Raw genomic sequence first — 26,609 nt, 5'->3', positions numbered from 1 at the left:
GTCACCATTACACCACGTACACTACACTCTGCCAATCCACTTCCACGTTGCCCACTGATGCTGTCAAAGGTTTCAAAATTTCGCAGTGTATTGATTTTCACTCGGACATTCTGCGACACTTTCACCACCGTCATATTAGCAAAAAAGACAACACTTCTTCTTCGGATGGAGTTTGTTGTCTTGTATGTGTGTGTGTGTTTAGTGGAAAATGTTGTTTTCCCTTCGCCTTTTTTTGTATGTTCCTCGTTACTACAACAACTTTGAACTGTTGGAATTATTGTTCCAAACCACGTACCGGGAGCGACACGAAGCCCCATACGTGCCGTTGTAAAACACACATACACACACACATATTTGTACTGCAGTAAACGTCAAATGACACTGTGTCTTGTCTCGTTCTACAGTTCTTCCTCGATGGCAAGAAGCCTTGCCTGTGGTCTGTGTATATCATTTTCATAACTTTATGAAGCCCTCTTGCTTTTTCCTCACAGTGCGATAGTTTTCGTTGCCACTTTTGAACAAGTCACTCGACTCCTAAGTTCCTTCCTTCCGAATGGTTCGGTGTCGTTGTTTTTTTGGTTTCACTTTTCTTTGGATAATATTTTGCAATCCTCGGCAATGGTTTGGTGCCAAAGAAAAAAAAAGATAGAAAGAAAAACTATCAGATTACTACTGCGCTGAACGCTTTCAGTGCTCGGCTCCACACCGTCACGGGACAGGAGCAAGTTTTTCCATTCCCATGATTGTTTTCTTTTCAATCTTGACGCCCGCCGTCTCGTCGGTGGATTTAATTTAACCGTTGCTCAAGCGACGGTTGTTCGTTGACCTTCTCGCGCCAAAGCGGTTCGCAAAGGACTGCCGAAGGTCAAAAATAGGTAAATCTTCATTAGCATCGAAATAGAGCCCTTTTGGATGTTGTTATCTCCGACCGGTTGGACGTTCGAGTGCTGGCACTACTGGCTGCTTGAAGTGCTTCCACGCGGGAGACCGTCCGGACTACGTGTTTCGTGTTTTGAGTGAAGAGTCTGTGCGAAAAAATGAAAAGAAATATGCAAAAACCGAACCTGTACAAACTTCAATGGTGATGAAGTGCTGTTGCGTCAAAAGGTTCTCGGTTTTGCTCGTGGCAAAAGAATGATTACAATTTTGAAAGAGCCTGAGCCAGCCGCTGTTTGATCTTGTCGGGAGAGCGTGGTGGTGGAGTACTGCTGGAATGGGATTTCATAATTTATGTAGTTTGACAAAATGAGCTTTCAGGTCGTGTGATTGAACCATTCCATAAATAGCACACCGGTATCACGGGGGAAATGGAGGAGTAATAATGTCTTGACAGTATTTTTGAGCTAGCGCAGAAGTGAAGATTGATCTATTTTTGGAGAATTTAAGAATTTCAGCGTTGAATTCAGTGGGTGCAATAAAGTGTTCCAAGTGAACAAGATCATCATAATCAATAGCTACTTTTAAGACATTTTTCCAAAAATATCTTATTTATTTATTTAAATTCTACGTTGTATTACTTCTTCTTCTTCAAATTTCCAGTATGACGCTAACTGTCTGCCCCAAACCTGTCTCATCGATCGTCCCACGCAACCTTCCAAGACCCAGACATTTTCAAGAACCGGGCTACGACAGGCTTTAAAGCTTTCATCGATCTAATTGAGTCGCTCAGTTTGGCGCCTGGTACAGTCACACAGTTCTGCAAATTATGAAATTATCCTCAACAACGTCGCATTTAAAAGAACCGTTTTGTACCGTCCATCTTCCCTTTTTCATACGATTCAATTGCAATCCACACACCGAGTAATATTTTAATTACTCTCCTGTTTTTTTTTTGCTCTCCCCTTCTACGGTGCGCTGCGCTTTTGCTGCACTGACTGTGACTGACTCTCAAGCGACGCTCATTACTGTGAGGCTTTTAAATTTTATTTCCTTTTTGGTATTGCTTTATTTGTGCGTCAGGCGGAGATGGAACAATTGGTGGCGGCAGAGTCGCTTTTATGGCACCCAACCAGCAAATAAACCGTCAACGCTTCAAAACATTATCCGGTGCGGCACCACCACGATCGATATTGGATGTGCGAGCAGATTCAAAACGCTGTACTGTAATGTTTGTTATCCAAACAAACCGTTTTGTGCAATGAGTCTGGTGATGTGCATACTGAATCAAATTGAGCAAATGAGTGGATTGGAATTAAATCATGGCGAAGAGATTCAGCTGTCTGCACCAACTAGTAGTCGATTAGTAGTGAATTGAATTGAGTTAAATTACTATTATCCTGAGTGATTTAGCGCTTCATGCAGACAAGCAACTTACTCTTGGTGAAATAAATCATTTGTGTGATAAATAACTCTTTTGGAAGGTTTAACTCAATTCATTCAACTCGCCAAGCCAAGCAATAACTCATTCAAAATGAATTTAATGATACACGAATAAAATAAACTATTTTGAGACTAATTTCAATATACAATCCAATTATTGATTGAATAGCGACACTTTCACATTGAACTGAATCACTTTTGTGTGTTATGATTTTCTCTGTATCCCGATTCATAACTCACTTGAATAGATTCAATTCAATTGTGAGTTACAAAACACTTTCAACATTATTTCACTCTCTCCATAAACTGTGTAACTCGCCATGCTAGCTCATCCACTTTGATTGAATCCACTGAGCAATGGAGCGGTTATTCTCATCACTGCTTAAACCCGTGCTACATCAGGTAGTACTGCGGTGCAATTAGCGAGACAAACATTAAATCCAGTCTAATCGTAAAACGGTAACGATTTAATTTAAAGAACACTGGAAAAACTGGCATGACGCGTTCTAAAAGGTGAGTCGTTCTTGTATCGCCTTAGAAGGTTTGAATTGTTCATTAGTTGCTTTAATAACATGTAGTTATTACTTTGCTTGCACAGCATCCAATCGTGCGCAGCATTCAAACTGTACCGCAATTTTCTTGTGTGACTACATCTTATACTCCTCCTTCAACATAAACATTGTTGCAAATTGGTCGCCATTTTTCTTTCCCCGCGGTGTTTATCTTTCCGATAACATTTATTAATTAAAAATCGATCGCTGTCGGTTTCAATCAGCCCGATAATGGTAATGCCTCTGCCAAAGGTGTGAACCAAAAAGCACATCCCATAAAACGCCCCAATCGATTAGCGATTAACTGTACACACCGTTCACTGACACCGTTATGCCAGGGGAAAAAGGTTGAGCGCTTGTTTGCATTACGCCACCACCATCTAAACGGCACCTTTCTGCTAGGTAAAAGATGAGCTTTTCGCTACCAGCGGGAAGAAATCGCACACGATTAAAGCTATTTCCCTTCACGCATAGAAACGGGGGTTGCAACACCATTGATCATAACCGATCCTGGAAGAAGAGGGGGGCAAAACGCGGGAACGGTAAAAACTAATCCATACACACTAACCTACGCAGAGGGCGAGCTGTCCAAGCCGATCGTGCCGTAACATAAATAATATAGCAACACCTCGCCACTCCACACGCGGCACGGTAACACGCCACCCATTGCGATCCTTCCACCCCTGAGGGCTATGCAATCAGCATCGCGGTGGTCTCACGATCGTTCAGGAGGCGCTTCTTTACGCTACGCTCTGCAAGATTCCGCGGCAGCAATCTTTTAACACCAAACCGCCCATTTCATTGCGATTGATTTAAGCCTCGGTGGCTCGCTGCTTCTTGCTGTGGTCTGGCCACATTCTAGCGAGTGCAAAACCACAGCAAAGCCGCAACCAGCGGCTTCGGTAGGGGAAATATGCCGGTTAGGCCGCAAATTGTGATCATTTGCCACAAAATATCTGTGTCCGATTGGGACGGTCCGGCCTTCCAGCCCGCCATCCCGCAGGCAATGTATCGGATTAAGCGCTCGGCTTGCCGTAGGAGCAGAAGGTACGGGAGAAGCTAATTTCGATAATTCGAAACGGTGCCGGTCATTTTTCGCACCAGTATCTGCAGGCAGAGCGGTTGCGTTGGCGAACTGGCGAGCGCTGGTGAGGCGTTGGGGCACCTCTTGGGGCAGGCAAGATTTATCAGTTGACAGTTACGTCATTTGCCATAATCGTTTCTTAGTGGTTTATGAATGGATTGAATTTAAATGGTCATGCGCTTCCGTGTACCCGGTTAACTGCAGCAGCCGTGTGAAATGTGACAAATCGTGTCGTTTTGCAGTCGTGCAGCAGTCGGGATTTTGCAGATGAAATATGCCTCCGGTGTAAACCGTTTTGAAGTGTGAACGATTGTTTTTTTTTTTTTTGCAGTATGCAATGCGTGGGATGTTAGTTGTGCTGTAGATGGAAGTCAGTGTTTGGACAATGAATTTTAATAAAATGATGGCCACCCAGAACGCAAGGCGATTTCGAAATGAAAACCAATATAATACCGTTTTTTTTGCGTCTTTCTTGCTTGTGGCTGATATAGGATAATTTGCCAATTGTTGCACTCTACCCAATCATTGCACACTGCGTATAAATTGTTGTTTTCCCACATATTTACAAAACTTTGATAAAAACCAGCATTTTTCCTTTAAACTTGAGCATTTTATCCGCAAACTACACTATTTCAGTTTTTTTTAAAAAGCACTTTTTCGATTTTTTAAACACAAATGAAAAAAATTCGTCTCATTTCGATCAAAACGAATAAATTTCTTAGCTAGATTGCTAAGAATTGTGCCTCACACAATAAGGTTTATTTCGCCCTGTGCGATTAGCGTGCGGTAGCAGCTGCAAGATCGTTACTTATTTTGCGGAATTCCGGCTTGAACCAAATACAAACGTGTAATGTAACAGCGTTTCGTATTGTTCTAAGCACTATTCGATTGAAAAACATCCAGTTTAGGGCTCTTTTTCATCGGTTTCAGCGTATTGAAAAGTGTGCAATAATTGGGTTTAAAGTGTGCAAGAATAGAATTTGGAGTTTTTGTAAGTGTGCAACAAATGGATTTTAGATTATATTAAAAATCGGCATTTCTTGCTATTGTACATTATTTTTATCCCTAAACTACAAACAATAATTCAAACAATAATTATGTACACTAGGTACGCATGCATATTGTGGTTTTATCCTTCAGATACATATAAATTACGCGGGCTGTTAAGTGTGCAACAATTGGAAAATTACCCTAAAGGTTATATTTTTAATGTATTTAACATAAGTATTTACTTCTGCAGTAAGTAAGAAAAGTAAATGGTCATGTTATAAAATTTTTAAGATTTTAATAAAACTAAAAGAATTGTGTTGAAAATTATATTTGCTGTGCTTTCAGAGAGGATTATAATAAGTGGTTGACATGGGATTTGATACATGCCCATGCTAATAGCGACGCTATGAACGTCGTGGCATGGACGTCTGTCAATTACACCAACAGTGCGATGAATTCTTTTCACGTTAAATCGTTCTATGATTCGTCCCAAAACGAAATCATTGTAAGTCATTTAGAATTGAAGACTTTCTCCTTGGTTTTGGACCACGTTCCTGTCAAAGTAAAAATAAAAATTTGAAATCAAACATAAAATGAATTTAAGAAGCTTATTTTTATTTTATGACAAGACTTTAGCTGTTCAAAGAACATGTTTCAGTATGATAATGAAAAATTCACTATGTTTAAAAACAATCACCGTGGAAAACATGAGTTTTGTTGTTGCAATCTTTTGAAGCGACAATTAATTATGAAATCCTAAAGTATTAAAGGGGCGGTCTGGTGGTACAGTCGTCAACTCGTACGACGTAGCAACATGCCCATCATGGGTTCAAGTCCCGAATAGACCGTGCCCCCATACGTAGGACTGACTATCCTGCTATGGTAACAATAAGTCGCTGAAAGCCAAGCTCACTTTTCACTAGTGGGTACAGGCAGGCTTTGACCGACAGCGGCCAAAGAAGAAGAAAGTATGAGAATATGTAAGTGTTCTTCTACCATTATTGGTATATTTATCCTTTTCATCAACAACATGCTTACTAACTTCATAGCAATTATTTTGGGTAGTGATATAGAAATTCTCATCCCAACATAATCCTCATTTATTGCAAAAGGACTGGCACTTCAGCAGGTCTGGTATGATACATGACGACCTATTCACAATGCCAACCTAGAACAGCCTAGACGCAAGAAAACATCAAAACATCGCATAAAAAAATAAATAAACAAAAGATAAACATCTCACAGCTTCAATCAACCCGTCCGCCTGGTGCCATCATGTCCCAGCCAAACGCTCCAAACGTGCCAGTGCCAGATTATTAAGATTTCGCTTTGGTCTGAAATCGTTTTGAGAATGAGTGGGAGACACAAGGAAATCCTTCCCCAAGCACACGTGTAAGGAAAAACTTTCCTTCCTCCCCCGTGACACATTTATCAAACGTCTTTATTTGGCAGCTGTTACAGCGAAATTGTTTCTCTTTTTTGTCGGTTGGATAAATTCGGGGGCCGTTTTACATGTTCCATGTGCCCTGGAGAAAGAATAATACAATTTGTCTATGGGTTATGGTTACACCGGAGTCCGCGCACCACCTGAGAGCCTGAGGTCTATTTGTACGCACGTAGTGTATGAAAAAAGGGGTGCGTTTGTTTCGCTACCAGATTTGACTATTTATTTCTATTCCCTTCCCGCCATGATTGGGGCACGGGGCAGTCGATTGTTACACCGAGCTAGGTAGGTGCTCCTTCACGACGGGGATAAAGCTCCTTCCTCCCGCACTCCAAGAAGCAAGGGATGTGAAGGGCGAAATTTACGACATCCTCCCGTGGTCGTTGTGTGAAGCTCTGCAAACGTAGCATTAAAGTTCTGCTAAGCTCTTTCATCTCTCCCTCAATACACCACTCCAAACCAACCAACCTTCCGGTACGGAGTACTAAGGTTCTGCGTGTGTCGTATATAGCCCACGCCTCCCAACGTTTGAGAAGTTTTGGGCCGCAGCAGCGGGAAAAACTGCCACATTTGCCCCTTTCGTTTCAGCAAAACGAAAACTAAATAAAAGCTCAGCTGTGTTTATGTTTCGTGTTGTCCTTCCCGACGGCGGCTTCGGAGTGTATCTTTTCTCGGCCGCCCCCAAGCTTCCGGTTTCGAGCTTGGCTGTCTGTGTGCACTTCGGAGCAGCGTTAGAACCACCACGTAACCACCAAGACGTAACCACAACTTCTGTTTAATATTAGCATAAAGATAACGATCACTCTCTTCCTTCTTCTCTTTGCACTCAGCCCCTCTCTCTCTCTCCCTCTCTTTCTCTCACACTCATTCCCTTGATCCATTTTTCGCTTGGGTTATCTGGTGTTTGCGTCGAAGAGCGTTGGCCCTGGTACGTCTAGGCACGGCGAACGGCTTAGCAGAAAGCGCCATTTTTCTTGTGCCAACCAAAGCAACACAACACCCTGCCTTGCTTTTCTTAGTTTCTTCGCATCCTCCCCCATCCACCCATGGGATGTCCTTGTATAAAATTCATATCCTTCCGGTTGTGTTTCAGGACGTCCGATTCATTTGAGCCACAGCTCCCGTTTGCCAGGCTAGGACTCTCGCGTTTGCTTGCTTTCCTTCTTGCTTGGAGTTTATGTACCTTGTGCCCATCCCTGGGACGGTGGGGACACGGCCTCGTAACCGCAAGCGGGATAAGAATGCACAACACTACCCCGGTATATCTTCGGATATCCTTATGGCGTCTTCAAAGACTTTCCGATCAAAGCTTACTCGCGTGGCTGGCTTTCTTTAGTTATCTTTTACGTGTCGTTCGGGGCGCGCTCATTACTATTCGGGGCAACATTGATGACGGAGGGGGTCATTGAGCATAATAGGTGTAATAACCGGGCGAGAAAATTGCTTGGCTGTCTCTGGGGTTGGGCGTTAGCCGAAGAAAATTGCCTCCGTTAAGAGGGATAGTTGCAGTTGGGGGAAAATCTATTTAAAACTATTTTTATGATGTAATGCCTGAGAGAGTATTTTCCCTTAAAAGGCACTATTAGTTTGAAGAAGGTCCACGAAAAAGAATATTGAAAACATTGAAAAGCAAACTCGAATAAGAATAAAGAAACATAGTTACATCGTACGACATCCTCAAAACGATTTCATAACCTATACGATCCCGGGAAGCTTTCAAAACGTTCCATCAAAAGTACATCGAAAGGTCATTGGGAGAGCGCACACCACGTTTCCGCTGTCGGATGTGCTTGCGTAACGGGCTGTGGTGTTACACATCAGTCAGTTCTTGCAAGCCAGAAACAATATCATTCCCATTTCCCCCAAGGAACCATCGATACCAGTTTACCAAGCATCAAGAGTAGAAACATCAGAATTGACGATCCTCTCTCAACCACTCGACAAATAGCGCTGACGGCAAAAAAACCTTCCCTTTTTTGCTCCCACGACCAACGACCAACCTATCGTTCAGGTGCTGCGTTTGTGTGTGTGTGTGCGTTTTTTCATCCATTGAAACAAAAACGGTGGAAAACATTTTCAACCAACAACAACAGCAACGGTAAGAATGAAACGTACCGGATATTCCCATGCGGAAACTGATACTAACGAGCCCGAAAGCATAGGAACATAGCTCGCTCCGGCGAGCTAACAAGCGAAACAGTCACAATTGAGCCGAGTCAACGTGTCCGCACATGGGAGTGAGGGTGAAAAAAACACCAACCAGCAACAACAACAGCAGTAGCAGTAGGATGAAAAACCATCAAGTAAAATGTAGTGTAAAAGGTGCTCAGGCTTTACTGGTTGGGTCCAACGGGAAAAAAGGGCTCTCATTACACATGAAGCCTATGTGGCATTCCGGCTCCCGTTCGGCGAACATCGTTCCGTCCTTGAGAATGAAAACCCACGAGTTTTGGTACGGGTGGGCCAGGTGCTTACTCAACTATCGGCACGGCAACGTCATTGCGCTCTCTAGAAAGCAATGGGGAATGACTGTGGGAATTCGAACAAAAAAAAAAAAGAGGTACTACAATGCTCGGTTGAGAACTTTTGCACTGCAGATGAAACAGAAGGTAGGTAAAAACACTCAGGCACTCGGGGAAAGCTCTTGGGTGAAACGGTTTCTGGTTTAAAACGTTGTTTCACCCATTCCCCGAGTGCAGAGTTTTGCATCGATGGAGACAAATTGAACGTTGAAAGAGAGGTTTTTTCCCCGATGATCTAGCATTGAATATAAGGTCTTTTTTGTTTAGAAAACATTTTTAAATGCTCGATGTTTGGAGTGCTTCACAGGACCTATTAAATAGGTCAAACACTGTAAGTGGATTTAGTTTTTATTAAATTTCAATGTTGTTAAATCTATTCTTGCAATGTGTTCATTCATTCTTCTTCTTTTGGCCCAACAACCGTTTTCGGTCAAGGCTTGCCTGTACCACTTGGGGACTTAGCTCTCAGTGACTAATTGATTTCCCCCCATAGCAGGATAGTCAGTCCTACGTATGGCGGCACGGTTTATTCGGAGCTTGAACCCATGACGGACATGTTGTTAAGTCGTTCGAGTTGACGACTGTACCACGAGTCCGACTTAGTGAATGATTCATTTGTGAATGATAAATATTGCTTAGAATTTCTCTACTACTGCTCCATTTGCTACTGTTTCACTGTAGATGGCGCCACAGTAAAAATACACCTGTTCTCACTTTCCTCTGACCGTCCAAATAGACATAGAGCGACAACGTCGCGCGCGACGAAAAATAGCTCAAAATTTCACTCGGTGTAGATCAAAGTAGCTCATTTGACTCAGTCAACCAACTTGTTTTTTATTTGAAAACACACAAAAATAGGTTAAAATGTGTTCAAATCTATTTTTTTGCGTTTAGCATTAATCTGGCTTGTAAACAAAGTAGATACACCTGTTCTCACTTTCCTCTGAATCGTTATCCGGTTGCTATGGGTCGCAATCCATGAGAATGGATCGCAAGCAACTACGTCTGAATCGTTTTCAGCTACGTTTGGATCGTTTTCAGCTACGTTTGGATCGCTCTCAGCTACCTTTGGATTTTACGTTAGCTCGCGCAAATTTTGTTGCGGCGCATAGTTTATTTAGTGACCGCTTGGCGTACCTCACGATTCACATCATGACAGACAATTTGAAAAGCAACAATTTCGTATTGTTCTATGTTTGAACCCAATTGAGAATATGTGTTAAAAACCAATTTTTGAGCTATGAACAACATTTGACAGATTTGTCGGCTTCTACGCATCAGAACAGATTTCCTCCATTCTAAAGATGGAATATCCGGCTATACCTCGAAACCCTGAACAAGACTAAATGACCACGTAGGTCGTTACGCTAAAAAGAAGAAGATTGTGCTGGTTTGTTTGGAAAACTTGGTCTAATAACCAAAAACGTATGAATGGTGATGTAAGCTTCATATAAAAAATACGATAAGATTTTATAATTGAATGCATTAATTGTTTAGTTTTTTCCTTGGGGTGCAAATGTGTCCCGCGGTCACTAAATAAACGGTGCGCTAAAACGAAATTTGCGCGAGCTACCGTAAAATCCAAAGGTAGCTGAGAGCAATCCAAACGTAACTGAAAACGATTCAGACGTAGTTGCAAACGATTCAGACGTAGTTGATTGCGATCCATTCTCATGGATTGCGATGCATAGCAACCGGATAAAGATTCAGAGGAAAGTGAGAACAGGTGTAAGTAGTGACATCCATCAATTACGTAACATTTCGAGGGGGATGTAGAAAGTCCGACTTCCAACGTTACTATTTGCAACATAGGGTAGAGGGATAGGTTCTGAATACTTGTATATAGTCACGTAGTGAATACAATTTCTACAAAACTAGCCTGAAGTTTTTAGCCTAGATTATTTCAGCCTGAAAAATATGTATTATATATATGTATAAAAATATGTATATGTATATGTAAAAATATGTAAAATATGTATATTCGTGGCAGGCTCGTTCAGTTTAGCTCATGAAAATGAAATTGATTTATTTTTTATGAAACATACATATTTTGTAATGAAAGGCTAAAAACTACAAGGATCTACAGTTTTTTTTAATTATCTAAACTAATTGGAAAAAGAAAACCAAACGATTTTTAAATGCATTTTTTAAAGCAAAAGGTGAAATCAAATAAAGTGATTGATGATGAATGTTGTTCCACAAACAGGGTGAAAAAATAAGCTTGTTGTCTAGAAAAAGGAAAGCAGAGAATAATATATATTTTAAGAATAATTTTATAATTTTAATTTTTTCAAGTTGTCCGATCTCCTGCCTTATTCATCTGGTCATCTGATCAAGTTTCTAGCTTTACATTTTAGATTGTTAGGGAAGAGGATAGTAATTTAAGTATGCTTCTGATCATCTCTTTTATGAATTGTAAAGGTAAATTTAAACATACCCCGCTTTCTCAATGAAATACATACGTCAAAATGACATACTAAAGTGCATTTATCGTACCATTTAACTATAATGTTAGATTACATTTTCAAGCTCACTCAAGTTTGGTTCATTTCCGTAATTCAAAAGTCACAGAAACCCCACAAAAACACAATCTTCTGCTCCATTCCCCATTATGAGCATCCAAAACAAAGCTCACATTCTACTCGCACGTTCCATTCTCGCCGGCTATAAACCATCCTTGCGGAATTTAAGCAAAACAGTACGCCAAAATGTATTTGTAAAGCAAAACAAAAAACATCCTCACACATAAACCTTTCTCGCCCCACAACACACGCGATACACTTTTTGGGTGGAAATATCATCTCATATTACGATCCCCAAAGCTCCTGCATCACCAGCACCAGTGCGAGCATTGGCGGCAATACCAAGCCCTCCAATGTGTGCACGGAAAAGTCACAATCTCTCCCACAATCAAAACAAAACCCTTCGCGCAATACCTTTTTCCTTTCCGCCAGAGCGCAGAGCGATCGTTAAAAAGTGCCCCGAATGTTTTTGCTTATTTATGGAGATTAACTTTTTTCCATCCCCAACGGGGGGGGGTGGTTTCAACACTACACGACTCACAACACTGTGCATTCTTCGGTGAGATCTCTCTGTGTGTGTGATAGTGAAATGTATAGCTCGGTGGTAATATTTAATTTCCCCGAGATAAACCAGGTCCTGGCGGGTTTAACTGTTCGCTCAAAACTCTTGCTTCTAAAAAGGATAAAGTGAGGAGCGAGGAGGCAGCGCTTACGCAACGTAACCGGAAGTGGCAACATTCCTACCGAAATGAGAGGTTCCTTGGACAGGGCGATACGGATGAAGAAGCAGCAGTGTTTGCATACTGTGTGCTCATGTGTGGTGAAAATGAAACATAAATCCCGGCAGTCCCGCGTGGCAAATACCGTACAAGCCACAATGCGCCTCCTCGGTTCGGTTTTGTGTGGTTACCAAAGGGGAGGAACAGGGGCTCAAAGTTACTGATTAATTTTGCGCAAAGCGCTCCAAACAGTGAGACGGAATTAGATTTTCGAGTTAAAATTGAAGCTTTTTGCTCTCGTTTGAGCTCAGAATAGATCTAAGCTCAACTCATTCCACTCATTCTGCTTCGGCCAAGATATCGTCTTGTATCACCTTTGCGAAATGGCATCCAATAACAACCGATTCCTAAGCTGGCATGGAAGCATCCAAGACAGAAACAACACATCAGACAAACAGGAGCAAGGTGGGGATGTGACAATTGAGAAATTTAATAATGAATTTATTCTCTAGACACGCCAACACAGCGCCGCCCCGCTGGTGGCCTTAATGAGCGAGCCGCTCAGGAGCGGGAACGCACGAGCATCAGGACGAGTGCCTAAAGTTTTGGCACACACGCACAAGAACCAGCGAGAAGAAAACGCAACATCAGCAGCAGTAGAAGCAGCATTTGGTTTAATTAAAAAACTCCATTTTCGGTAAACGCTTTGCCTTCCAGATGGCAGCTTTTCGAGCTTGCGAGAACTGATGCAGTGCGCACTTCGGCATCATCGGGCGCTGCTAACGGTGGAGTGAGAATGTGTGTGTGTGTGTGTGTGTGTGCGTTTTAGTTTTCGTTTATGATGTGCGCTTGTAGTGTGCGATTAGATAACGTGATGACGATGGTTTGTGTATATGAAGGGGATTTTGCTGAGATGATTATTTCTTGGCAATTGGTTTCATAATATAAAGTACAAGAACTTAATCAGTAGTCGGCTGCACGAGCTTAGCGTATTTTAATAAAATAAGTATAATCCAAAACGTTATTATGCCGACTTTGCTGTACGGATTGCATACATTTAGGCGTCTAAAATAGTTCAAGTAAGCGAACTGATGGAAATGTACGTCAATATTAACTTTAAATAGTTCTTTCTTCACTTTGAATAGTTTCTACCTTCAGATTAAATTTTCAACAAACTGCCCCAAACACATGTTCACATGTTCCCGATATCGATCGATGACAAATGAACTCCAATAATGCTTTTTTATTAATGGCACGCAATCTACAATCCATTCGAATGCACTTTGCGTGGTCGGTGCAATTTTCTATTCAATAATGGATAACCCTGACCGATCCGCATGAGCACAGGCCAGCTGATTGAAATGGATAATACACAGCACGAACAATAAACGAACTCTGATAAGTGCAGAGTGTACAAACCACAGGCACACAAAAAAAGGGAAGCAATGAAAAGCTCAAGCTTGTTTATCCTTTGCTAAACGACAGGTCGATGTCCCATTTTCCTTCGGTCACCAAATGACCATCATCATTTCAGTGGTTTGCGGCGTTTGAAAGGCATGGTCATTGTTATTTTTTCACCGCCACTATTGTGTTCGTTCCAAAGAGGTACGAAGAGATGGTAATATTAGTATAGCCTTTTAAGGGAATTCATTCAATGCTTTTGCAGGTTCCCTCGCACCGATATTCGTACCCGGTAAAAAGGTAACGGAAAATCTTTAATTTATTTTACCAAAAAACTCACATCCTGCGAACAAATAAACCTACCTTTAGTGAGCCGTTTCAGCGCTGTTAGTGGGAAAGGAACACTAGATAATCTACTATTAAAAAACCGATCTTTCAATGGGCACGGCTTTGGCCCCTTTCTCTGGCCAAATGTATGCCAAAATGGCTGTCCCATTCAGTCGTCCGCTATGCAAGTTTTCTCTCTGCTCCCTTTTTTAAGAGTTAAAAATGAAAAAAAAAAACGGAAAGGCATGTTCAAAATGAGAAACAAAAGAATCTAGCCCTGTCCCTTTGGAAATTGTTGCCAACACAAAACAGAAAAAAAACCTGCCCAAAAATCTATGCGGAGCCATTGGAGTTCATTCAACGAATAGGAGCAAACAAACAAAAAACCCTCCTCTCCGGGGGTCCAGTCCAAATTTTTGCTGCTCGAAGGCTGCAAAACCTTGCCCAAGAATTCAATTATTATTCCATTTTAAGATGTCTTACCATCGACTCCTTTTCGCACATGTACCCCGGGCGGGTTTCGGGTTGCGTTTCAGTGCACAGAGATTCCACGTTGTGCTGTAAGGATCGTGAGTGTATTCAACCCAGATTTTCAAACCTCCCTTCCCTGGGTAACACGTGCTTGAGCGAAGTGGACTTTAAGGTAGCCTCTTTTTAGGTTCTGATTTCAGTGGGATGGACACACAAAGCTTTTGGGGGTTGTTTTCGGGATTGTATGTGTGTGTGTGTGAGTGTTAGGAGAGCATTAAATGGAATGAAAATGCAAGATTTGAGCGATTTTTTTGTGGAGTGTTTGTGTGCGTTCATTACGGTTGAATCACTTTCAAAGTGAAATCCCGAGTCTGTCGAAAGGATTGACGAGCCAAATGGGATTAGTGTGCTGGAATGGGATGGATTTGGGATGGACTCTCTTTCAAGTATCATTTGGAGCGTCTAGCGCAAAAAAGGGGTTATATTCTATTCCTTTCTACCATTTTGGTTTGGAACAATAATACAAATTTGAAGTAGCAAACTAATATCCACATAAACAGGCTGGTTGGCGCTTTAAGGGTTAATCGGATTACCGTCCAATCAGGCTGTTTGCATCGCCTCACATGCTGCCAGCGGGTAAGGTAACCCCATTTTTTACTGTGGAACAGGAACAAACTATTTGTTCTTTTCATCAAACTTGCAGCAAGAAATTCCTCCAACAGTCCTTTCGCCTACTCTCCCCAATGATTAGTTGGCGCACTCTGGGAAAGCTTCACGTCCACTTGTCCACCGTTCTGTTATCCTTCCCTCCTTTCGGGACGGGGCGAGTAACCGGGGCGACCATCGATTAAGCTTAGCGATTACTTTTTTATAGTCAGCAATTTGACTCCGCCCGGGGGGAGTCGACCCATTCACCACAGCGTGACACCAACGTGGAAGGCCACCAATGGTCCGATCGTAACGAGTTTACTGCCTCTAATACCACTACTCCATACGTACACATACACCCCTCGTTTGTTGTGGGGGACACAACAAAGGACCTGGGACAAGAAAGGGAACGATGGCAATTGTGCCATTCTATTTATTGCTCCCAATTTGCCTACCAGCACGACCCACACAAGCTTTCCACGCCTGCTGTCCAAGCGATGAAAGCGATGGTGGGAAAATTAATGATCCTTCGGCCTCCTCCCGACGGCTCAAAGGTTTCGATCGTGAAATTTTACAATTTAGCTTCTATTTTTGGAGAAAAATGTATCATCAACGCCATCATTTCATGGGCGCAAACATTTCCCCGCCGCTTCAATGGGGCGACCATAAAAATAGGACCCCCCCCAAACCGGTGGGGTGTTTGCAGTCGTAGAATACAGTGAAAAATGGCATTTATTTTTGTTTCCTGTCGGTTTTTTGGAGGCTTTACCAGCATCAGTTTTTCCCCCGCTGCTTTCTTTCTGCTATAAACAAAAAACGAAATAAAAAAGCCCTGTTTTCACTTTTCATCCCTGGTTTTTGTGCCATCAAAAGTAAACAATCGTGAAAAGCGATGTGGAAGAATAATTTTACGCTAATCGCGTGTCCGCCGTCCGTGTCTCCCGTTACGATTTTCCGCTACGCTTTTTGCCTCTGTTTGCTCTGCTTCAAACCATCGCTGTGACACTTTAATATTCGAACATGATTGGTGTGTTTAGCAGCTTAAGAAAATTTCGGAACCAGTATGGAGAAAAGCACCCACAATTCACGCCCAGATCGACCAGATCGTCACCCCCGTCTCGGAGGGCTCGGTGCAAGGCTCGGAGGACTGCAGGGGGGACAAAAGTTTTACACCATTTTTCCACCCAACTTTCGACACTTCCAAAATTTCCGAAAAATTGCATCCATCCCCCGAAACGGGCAATCAATATCATATTGAAATTAGAAAACTTTTCCACCATCGCCACCACTCCTCCCCCCCCCCCCCTCATTGGTTCATCCACTTCCACAGCGGCGTGGAAACGTGGTCGAAAACTGCGCACGTTAACAGCTTGCTTTCGGCCTCGCCAGCTCTGTCTCCGCCCATGCAAAGCGCGTTTGTTTTAGCAGAATGTTCCAAAATTTTATGTCCCTCCCCACGCTGCCAAACGCGTTGGCCGTGAGTAATGGACCGAAACCGGGGGTACCGTGGCGCATAAAAATGGTGCCGCCCCACTGGGGCCCACATTCCGTGCATTCCCGTTCGTGTGACCGGCTGCCTGTTCCCGGTTGCGCTTTGTGTTGTGTAGCTTTTTTCTTGCGCCATAGCACCCCCCCCCCATTTCACACTAGAGCTGTCGGACGTGCTGAAGCATATCTTTTGCCAGTTGAAGCCCAGACGCGCGTTTTTTCCCGTTTTTGTGCCTCCAGTTGCGTAGAAAAGCGCGTGTTCGGTTTTGGGAGCTTACGGGCGAACGTAAAATTTACAACGCTGGAAGGATTTGAGACGGCTGATGGGTTCGAATTTGCGCAGTAGGGTGTGGGGGGTCGGTAGGTTGTTTTGGGATTGGAAAAAGTGTAACAGCTACAATCGATAGCAGTTGTTGAAACAGCATGTTGCATGTAATGGTTTGGAAAGAACGGTCCTTTACCGGTTTTGGTAAAAGTTTGAATATTTCGATGCCCTTGTTGAGTGACATATGTTGCTAATTTATTTGACTCTTTTGTCATTTTGCTTCTACATATTTTCACCATTTAAAAAATAAGGTGTGTGTTTAGTCTGGCGGAGTCTGTTGTATGCGCCATTAGTCCAAGTCAACGAGAGCCAGCTTCGTAGTCCAGTGACTAGCGCGCAGTCCTGCTAATGTGTCAGCCTTTGAACCGATCGATCAGCTGTTGTAGTTTTCTTTGACGACTCATACTACACTTCACAATACATTTACAAATTTACATGTATGAGAATATGGGGCAAAATTGGGGTGCACCTACCTATACTTACTTACGGCTTTTATTGTTAGAATTTTATTAAATGGTGTTTTGTTTAAAGCAGTGCTGCAAAATGTCACCGTCAAGGTCATAAAAAAATCTGACTAAAACAAAATCCATATCAGCGTCACGTACTCAATTGTGATAATCAGAGGTGATACTCAACACGATTGGTGTGACCAATGCATGCTGCATGACATTTTTGTGACCATCGCTTGGTCAGTCACTATGTCATGACTTTTTTTTACTGTGATCAGTTCTGCAAAATGTCACTGACATAGTCATGACAAATTCCGGCCGAAACGAAATCATCGCAGCGTCACGAGCTCTACTGTAATGATCAGAGGCGAGCCTCTAACAGTTGGTGCGACCATCACATGCTTGGTGACATTGTGTGCAACCAACTCTTGGTCAGTCACTTGGTCGCGACATTTTCAGTCGGATAGAATCAAAACAGATAGAGGGAGAAAGCATGCTCATTTTGTTGCTATAGCCCACGCGCCAAGTATATTCCAAGAATGTCGTGATTATCGCCTACAAAAATGTCATGACCAAGTAAGTGACCAAGAGTTGGGTGCTAATCAAAATGTCACCAAGCAATAATTATCCAACTGTTTGAGTATCGTCACTGATCATCTCAGTTGTGTACGAGATCTGATTTGAGCTTCGTTTCAGTCATGAGTGTTGATGACTGAAATAGTGGCATTTGGCACGAACTGTTCACAGCCAGAAAAAATCATGATTATGCTTGCGCCGGCACTAAGCTAAGCTTGTCAGTCAGAGTATCGCGTTGGACTCAAGAATTCAAATGTCGTGTTCAGCATGTCATGACGCACTTTTATTGACTATCAGCAATGAGCATCAAGCTACCACGGATATGTTCATTGTTAACGTTGATGAAAATCTCGTAATACTCATGACATTTTGCAGCACTGATTTACAGTCTTTACTTGGATAGCATAAGTTCCAGATTTCAAAATGCCTCAAAACATCATGCAAAATTAGAATTTACTTTTTCTTCTCCAGACTGATGTTATTTTTTAAACACCAAGCAAAAGAGAATTTACAACATTTTTGACAATACAGGTATTCACCGAGATACGCGATAACTCTTACACGAGGATTCGGTGTAAAGCGGTTTTCTAAATTTGACATTTTTTTATCAAATTGTACTGCTTTAACACATCAACCGTCAAATGCACAATAATTGACTTTTGGATCGAGCTTTTAAGAATCCAAATAATTCAAATTTCAACCTGTATTTGGTAATTATCAACCATTTATGTCCGTTCTTATGATTTTAATCTACTATTTCAGTCAATAAACAAGAATGTTTGTAATTACGCCCTTTTAAAAGTTAGAAAAAGGTTCATTCGGCGCAATGTACACATATATGGGAAAAATTTACAAATCACGGCTTTTGCACTAGTTTCTGGTCTCAAAAAAAAAAAAAATAATAAAATGTATATAAATAAATTATACAACATTTTTAACAATTTTAAATTCATTTCTTGTCATTTTTCTTGTGTATTTCATGAGTCCATGAGCAAGACAATAACAGTGATTTTAAATTATTTATGTTTGGGGATATAGGAAAACAATTCCTTACACTGCCAGCGTTGCTCCCAAACTCCCATACACAATAAGCACAATACACAATAACGAATGAGGAGTTAAAGCTCTAAAGTTCCCTAAAAGATCTATAAGCTAGCCTCGAAAGGTGTGTTGTTTGTGTAATGATAACGACACCGGACAACCTAAACTGTCGATCAGAAACTTAACAAATACATGTTTGTTAAAGATAATGATTGAAAGAATGAAATAGGGAAGTTTTCCAAGTTCAAGAGCAGATTATAGACACTTGTCAAGCATTTGTAATATGTAACAAATCAAAAGCCCTTAACAATAATCAAACTAGCCAAAAAATAGTAAGAAAAACGACAGATATGTTTCCACCACCAAAAATAGGAATAAAAACGACAGATATGTTTCCTCCAATCCGAAATATTGTCAAAACACATACACCTGATAAAAATCGTAGCAAAACAGCATAAGTAACCAACACACCAAAGTCAAAGCACACATCCCACAAAAAAAATCCCCCAAAAAACACATCTTTGCAAAACCTTCCCCACCACGGAAAAACCGAAGCGTACGAGAAGTTCGAACCAAACTCGTGTCCATCTCCACCTCCGCCCGACGAAAAACAAATTCATAAATCGTCGACGTTGCTCTTTGGCAGGGGGGAAAATCCATGTCCTAACACTACCACGAAAAACATTGTGCCTCCCAGCCCGATCCACAATCCACAAGCCCTTCTCCCGAAAAAAGCCGAAGGACGAATGCACTCAGCCGTCCATTTCCATTTCCATCGTCAATCGACCGGCGAATCTGGCCGTCTCACCCCCACTACTCCCATCCAGGGGAGCGGGTTAGTGGGGGAGGTTAGAAATGGTCATTCATGTAGACATCGTGCGGTATTAGCTTTGTTCTTGTGTGGCATTTTTCTTCTTCTTCTCTCGATTTTCCCTACACCGAACCTGCGGAGGATGGATACAGTCATCGGAGAGCATCGGCAGCAGCAGCAGCAACGAAAAAACAGTGGTAAATCATCGTCATCACTGGACGACGGGAAAGTGTGTCACCGAGGGAACAAGAAGCAGAACAAAACGGGGAGATAGAAAGAGGGAGAGAAAAATAATGGACAAACCCAACCCGCCAGTGGTTCTCGGTCCGTGTTTGTGCTGAACGATTAGCGAGCCAACTGACTGGTAAATATGGGTACGGTTGAGTTGCGCCGGCGAAAGTCGGCCGAAAAGCGAAATGTTTTAATTTTGCTCCCTCCCTACCAGCCACCTGGCCTTTCTTCGGTGATTTAAAGGGACCGGGGAGAGCTTTTAATGCTTCGTTTGAGCTTAATTGAAACCGAATTTCGCTAAATAATTCTACCGTTCGTGCATCATTTTGCAGCATTGCAGGCGCACGGGAGGAAAAATGTCAGACTCCGAATTCTGATTTGTCCCATTGGTGCTACACCGTGGTGTGTGTGTGTTCTGTACCGGGTGTGTAGTGGCTGTGCAAATATGAGACATGGCCACACAATACATACAGACACAGACACAAAAAGCCTCCCCAAAATCTAGGTTATTGATGATTTTCCAAGAGTTGGTTTTATCCACCGAGCAGGCGGTGGCACTGGAAAGCGGAAGTGGGAAATGAGAGACCCCCCCCCCCAATCTCTCCCTTCGCACGGAGCAAAAGCCAAAGCCATTGGACCGACGACGACGACGTCGCCGACGAACAAAAAGCCCGCAACCGTGTGTTGTTTGGGAAAATATTTGATTTTCTCCCCGCCTTTTTCGTCCCTCCCGCTTTTGCCCGCGATGCCATCCAATTGGAAAACTCCGACCACACCGGCTCGGATTGTAGAAAGTTCGGAGGCTCGTTCCGAGTGGTGTGCGTGTGTGTGTGTGACTTGCCTCACAAAACAAGCACACACACACCACAGTCGCTACAGCGACGGGGTCAAGCTTCCCTCCCCATTGGGAAAAGGGAGTGTGAGCGAAGGGGAAGGATGCATAAAAATTGCAAAACATTAAAAAATCAGCATACCGAATCAAGGGGTCTCGCTCCTGGAAAAACGGATTTCTATGGGGCAAAAGTTGGTTTCAATATCGATTTTTGGGATGCTGGCCGCTCGTGGCCTCTCCGTCGAAATCTCTGCCCCGGTTGATGCTGTTGTTTTTCGGGTTGGCCGAGGCCGAGGATGTCCCCCATGATGCAGAGCATGCTGATGACCGTCTAGTACATGTGTGTGTGTGTGTATGTACATGCTAATGTATGTGTGCACGGGAGTGCAGTGTTGTGGTAGAGTTCACGTAGTAGTGACGAAGCATGGCATGCTGCTGCTGCTGCTGCACGGTTGCTAACGTTGGGGGATTGATGTTTGGAACCAAATCAGGGGACCCAAATTTGCAGGTCATGCCATAGCTCAATGGAGAGAGAAAGAGAGGGTTATAGAAAAGAGGTGAGATAGAGAGAGAGAGAGAGACACACATTCACATCATCTGATGTTGTTTGCGCTGTCAGCGTGCTTTAGTATTAAGTTGAAGCTTTTCTATCAAGTTCAAGTTCAAGATTGGTGTTCTAACTGGAAGTGAAGTAAATAAAGTGAAGGAAGATTTAAAACATTTTAAAGTAGTATATCATTTCATTTCAACACGGAAAACTAACTATTCCACCCAATTAACGCTGGGTGACGTGGTGGAGATGGTCACTGTGCACACTTTCATTAAACGCGTGCCTTGCAAACGTGTGCCAGCGTGCACACACACACGCGCTCGGGCTGTTTTTCCGCACGTATACACACATTCCGCAGCACATTTTCCCACCTAAACACACACACACACGTACACAAACGGCACATTACTGCAACGAACACGGCCCAAGCGCTTGTGGTCACGTTTTATCCTCTGCGTTTTTTCCTCCCCCCCTTGCACACACCAACAACAACCGCCGCCGCCTCGGCCGCAGTTTCATTCATTTTCATTTGTTTCATTCATCGATCGCGTTTTTGTTTTGCTTCAAAGCTTGTGCACGGGTCCACCCTCGAGTAGCGTTGGGGGCCTGGTACACAGCATCCAACCAAAACATGGGAATTTCATCCAACCACACACACACATATATATATAAGGACACTAAAAAACACTCCCGCACACAGGGGAAGCTGTTTGATTTTCCCACGCTGCAGCCTTTTTCCTAAATGTTGGTCAAATTTCGTACGAAATACACACACACGCGCGAGCTCGTTTCGTGGGGTGGGAATGGGTTGCATCCCCCCCCCAGTAGGCCGACGAACTCGAGGCAATGCTGTTGCTGCTGTTGGTGGTTGTGCTGCGGTGACCGTGAAAATTGTCACTCACTGTGCGCTTTGATGAGTGTGTTGTTTTGCCTACCCCACTAGCTAACTAGCCGCACTGGAGGCTTGTCAAGTCACACACACGCACACCTTTTAAAAGCAACCGAGGACAAGGAATAAAGGTACACCTAACAACAACAACAGCATCTTTAAAGAACGCCACCACCGTGCAATGCGTTACCTTTCCCGGGGACGAGACGGACCGACGGACCGGATAAATCCCTGCAGCCTATGCAACCCGCATCACAACTGAAGTTTTCGCCGTTGGTCCAGCTGCTGCTGCTGCCGTTGCTGCTGTTGTGGTTCGGGTTTCGGCACTGTTCGGCAAACGGGCCGCATGCGCAACACGAACGATGATGATGGGACAGGTTGCATCGGGATGTGCGGCTGGGCTGTTTGCCATCCTTGTCTACGGAGCGTGTAAGCGAAACACAGGACGGGGGTAACAACGGGTGGTTGATAAACAATTGCTTGTTTTTTTTATATTGATTTGACGTTTCTAAATTAATAGAATAACGAAAAGAAAGAAAATATTGAATGTTTTGTTTGATAAGGAAAGATTTATTCCAATTAACCACAGACCACAGACAAAATTACGCTTCTTCACCATGTTTCACACGTTCCCGGGGCGACTTAAGCCTGCACGGAAACGCTCGGTGCTCCGGCACGGCGCGCACCAACATTCTCATAATCCCGCGGGGCAAAGAACACTTCCCGCTCGACGCCATCCTTCGTGATCACCCCGATGCGGCAGACGCCGCCCGAGCTACCATCATGGTACATCGCGTGGAAGATCGATTTCTTCACAAACTCTACGCACTCGTCCCGCGGCATCCCCTCGCGATAGTTTTCCTTCACGAAGCCGTAGATGTACGAGCTGCCCGACCCGCCGATCGTGACGCTCTGCCGGATCTGCATACCACCGACCGGGACCGAGTACACCTGGCCGCCGTGCTTGGCGTCCCACCCGGCCACGATGATGCCGGCGACGAGCGTATCGCGGTAGTTGTAGCAGTACTGACGGAACTCGTTCGCAGCGTCCTCGACCAGCGGCGGTTCGCCGGTTTGGTTCCTGTAACGTGATAATTTAACGTTTTTAAAAGCGTATTTTGACCACACAAATCCTCCTTCCTGCACTCACTCGTGGTAGTTCAGCGAGTAGGCAACGATGTCCGCGATCGCCTGTGTGTCTGCGGCCGACCCGGAACGGCAGCAGTAGATTTTGTCCGTCAGCTTGGTCAGCTTGTCCGTGACGCGGTTCGCGACGTACGTACCGGTGCTGGTACGCGAATCGGCACCGATCACGACCCCACCGTCAAACTCCACCGCCATGATTGTGGTCTGGAAGAAAAATAGGTAAACAGGGTAAAACATGTTTGATTTAATTCTTGCACCATCATCATGAGATCGATGTCGAAGCGCGGAGGTTATGTTATGCTGCCGGGAGAGCAACGCGAAACAAGTCGCCTTTCTACTTACACCCGTGCTGTGGTGAGCGTTTCTCCAGTCGTTAGAGCAATCCGAATCCATGATGAATGTTTTTTCGCACAGGTTAATCTACTAAAATCACAAGAAACTGGAAATTACTTGCTAAAAAAGTTTTGCCTATCTGATCCGTTTACGCTTTTGTTTTGTTGTGCGCTGGTAGCAGGAATGACAGACAGCCAATGACAAGCAGAATCGCGAACTGTCACTTTTGGCGTGACGTTTGATAAGACGTTAGCCAACAAGGTGTGTTTATTAAGGAGGTGAATTGTTAGCGCGTTTTCCGGGCGCCATCATTGAGTATTGTTATGTCAAATCGCATACAATTTTCTATACCCCCCTCCAGCCCTCCCCGATTTTAATACCGGAGCCTCCAGTATTGTTATGTCAAGTCGTGAAATGTCAATTTGCTCTGAAGCACTTCACCTCCTAATATCCATACACCTTGGTTAGCCAACGCTCAAGCAGCAAATGGCGTATGACGTTCAATTTTTGAATTGATGACTGAGTGACCGTTTTTTTCGGATTACAGTTAAAAATTTTAAACTACAGTAGAACGTCGATTATCCGGGGGTGGATTAACCGGCGGGCGGCTTAACCGTGCGCATAAATGTGACAGCTGTTCAAACGTACGGCGAACATTTGCAGCGATACTCAATTGAGCTACCAGTTTGTTGTGCAGCTTTGTACTGTCTAGTGGTATTTTCGAAATTCATTTTTGTTCATGAACAGTTGTCAAACCTATAGTTATTGTTAAAAATAATATTCTACTAACGATTAATCGATTGATTCAAGGTAAATTAATATTAAAAATAGTGGATTTTATAATTTTTATATGAATTAGACATTTCTTGAACCATTATCCGTGCAAATCGATTAACCGGCAACCGTCCGGTCCCGAGCTGCCCGGATAATCGACGCTCTACTGTAATAAATTGCACCTGGTAAGCAATACAGCCTTTTCGAACCGTTCCTCTTACATTAAAAAAAGCACCTGAAATGACACCGGTCCATAAAACCATTTTTTTTTTACATTTTTTAATGATAACGCCCACATATCCAAATTTGTTTAAGCAGCTAACTTTAGCAAGTTAAAGCACCGACAAACCGACGTGACACTGGCGTTACAAAAGTGTCCCACACGAAAGTACTGTCATTTACCACTGAGGCGAACACTTTTGTCAAAGTAAGCTCTGTTCACTGCTGCTTCGATGTAAACAACTTTTCTAAACACAAATGGCAAAGGAAGTGTGAGGCAAGATTTTGTGAGAATAATTGGACAAAACACACAGGAAAATCATTTTATAAGTTTTCAAATCAATGCAAAAGATGTGAGAAGTACATAAAACAACACGCATTGGAATTTGCGAAGAAAAACAAAAAGGGGGTTTAGCAGTTTCTTCTCTGTGCCAGTGTAGTAAGCGAATCATTATAGAGATGGCGCTAGTGTTTAACGTATTTTCATTTGAAATAAGGAGACAACTTTTGAAGCTCATTTTGTTCGAAGTGTCACGTCGGTTTGTCGGTGGTTAAAGATCGCTGCTTGAATTCGCCTTTTGCAGTAGATAAACAGCATCAAAGTTCCAGCTGGGATTTTCCAATAGCGCTTAAGCAGCTTTTTATGCCAGGGTGTCAGGGATTATTTTTCTTTGCGTTTTATTATCAACCAAGGCATCATCTATGAAATAAACAATACGATTTGTGTTTTTTTTACGTGAATGTTTATTTTAAAACTCTTAAAAGCTCTTTAATTTTATATAATTTCACATAGTTCACTAAAAAATCACAATCACTTCACTCAATATTCTTTCTTCATTTAACTTATCTAACTTGTGCTGTAGCAATGAACTGTTTGACGGCACCAGTCTTTGACACTTTGACAAGAGTCTCCTCGTACCGATTTCATGCATTAAACAACTATGAACTTCCACCAAGTTCGGCACACCTTATTTACAAGTCGTCAAGTTTCATCGTGAACCATAGACATCAGGCTAACTAGCTGCAAGGATCCAGAGAGTACCAAGTGCTTGTTAAAAAAACTACATAGTTCCGCAAAGTACCGTTTATCTCTTAATCACCCCCAAAGTACGACATCCGAACGATTTTTTGTTAAACTAAGCCTCAGCTTAGCTATAGAGTTCGAGCTAGCTGTTTGGGCGAATATAACTTCCAATTTTCACCTGGCGGTTCCACCGAGATAAATATTTAAGGATTCCTTATTTAAGACGCACTTTTTATCCATTAAGACATAAAATTGTTTCATTCTGGATCAAAATATTTCTTGCAAAGATTTTAAATTTTATGTTTGATTTATTGTGTGTGAAATTACTACACTTAACTACACAATTAGTAATTTAGTGATATATTAATTATTAAAAGATATGATTTCTTGGAACAGAATCAAACTAGTTTCTTTCTACTGTTTTTTTTTTAACTTTATGTGCTAAATGCGAAGCAATCACATCACTAACGCCACTTCAACCTGAAGTTTCTGGTAGATGAAACAGTGTCCCTTGCAGGTGGCTGCGCACGTAAACATATTTCGTTATGGCATTATTTTTATGGCAGGAGCTCGTCCTGGAAGGATAATTATAGGATCCTGTCATACTGTTCTAGTTCTGTTATACGGTTCTGATTTCATTCAAGTTCAGACCAATTCCACAGTATGACGTTTGGTCACTACCATACAATTTATTCTAGATTTTTGCATTGTACTTCGAAAATAATGGAAAAGGCTCTTTGAGGAATTTGTCACAACATTATCGAATATAATATGAACAAAATGGTTTGTGCATTTGCTATACATTTTGAAACAGTGGTACATCCAATGAATTACAAATTAAATCAAAAATAATTTTCATTATTTCATTTAACCTTTTTTGTGAACAATTGTGACAAGCTTAAAGTGTACCACTAAATGCTGAA

General features: G+C 42.7%; 2 protein-coding genes across 2 annotated transcripts in view; both read right to left on the bottom strand.

Moving 5' to 3' along the window:
- Positions 1-22,621, bottom strand: part of LOC120958176 (uncharacterized) — a 102,855-nt gene extending 80,234 nt beyond the window's left edge. The window contains exon 1 of the mRNA XM_040380789.2: positions 22,381-22,621. The gene's annotated coding sequence lies outside the window, so the exon portion shown is untranslated. The remainder of the gene's footprint in view (positions 1-22,380) is intronic.
- A 118-nt stretch (positions 22,622-22,739) lies between these two features.
- Positions 22,740-23,857, bottom strand: LOC120958644 (proteasome subunit beta type-6). The gene is made up of 3 exons (XM_040381587.2): positions 23,679-23,857; positions 23,341-23,540; positions 22,740-23,271 (listed from the first exon to the last, which is right to left on the bottom strand). The coding sequence occupies exons 1-3, from the start codon at positions 23,727-23,729 to the stop codon at positions 22,833-22,835; spliced, it is 690 nt and encodes a 229-aa protein (XP_040237521.1). The 5' UTR covers positions 23,730-23,857; the 3' UTR covers positions 22,740-22,832.
- Positions 23,858-26,609: the final 2,752 nt, after the last annotated feature.

The sequence above is a fragment of the Anopheles coluzzii genome, chromosome 3 (assembly GCF_943734685.1).
Source record: "Anopheles coluzzii chromosome 3, AcolN3, whole genome shotgun sequence".
In the NCBI taxonomy this organism is placed as follows: Eukaryota; Metazoa; Arthropoda; class Insecta; order Diptera; family Culicidae; genus Anopheles; species Anopheles coluzzii.
The sequence above is the reverse complement of the archived record's forward strand: the minus strand, read 5'-3'. Positions and strand labels throughout refer to the sequence as shown.

Bases quoted from the DNA above. Each gene is read 5' to 3' on its own strand.
- LOC120958644 (XM_040381587.2), bottom strand. From the start codon at position 23,729: ATGGATTCGGATTGCTCTAACGACTGGAGAAACGCTCACCACAGCACG. The intron at 23,541-23,678 runs GTAAGTAGAAAG...TTTTTCTTCCAG, and splicing joins ACGCTCACCACAGCACGGGT to ACCACAATCATGGCGGTGGA. The intron at 23,272-23,340 runs GTGAGTGCAGGA...ATCACGTTACAG, and splicing joins TACTCGCTGAACTACCACGA to GAACCAAACCGGCGAACCGC.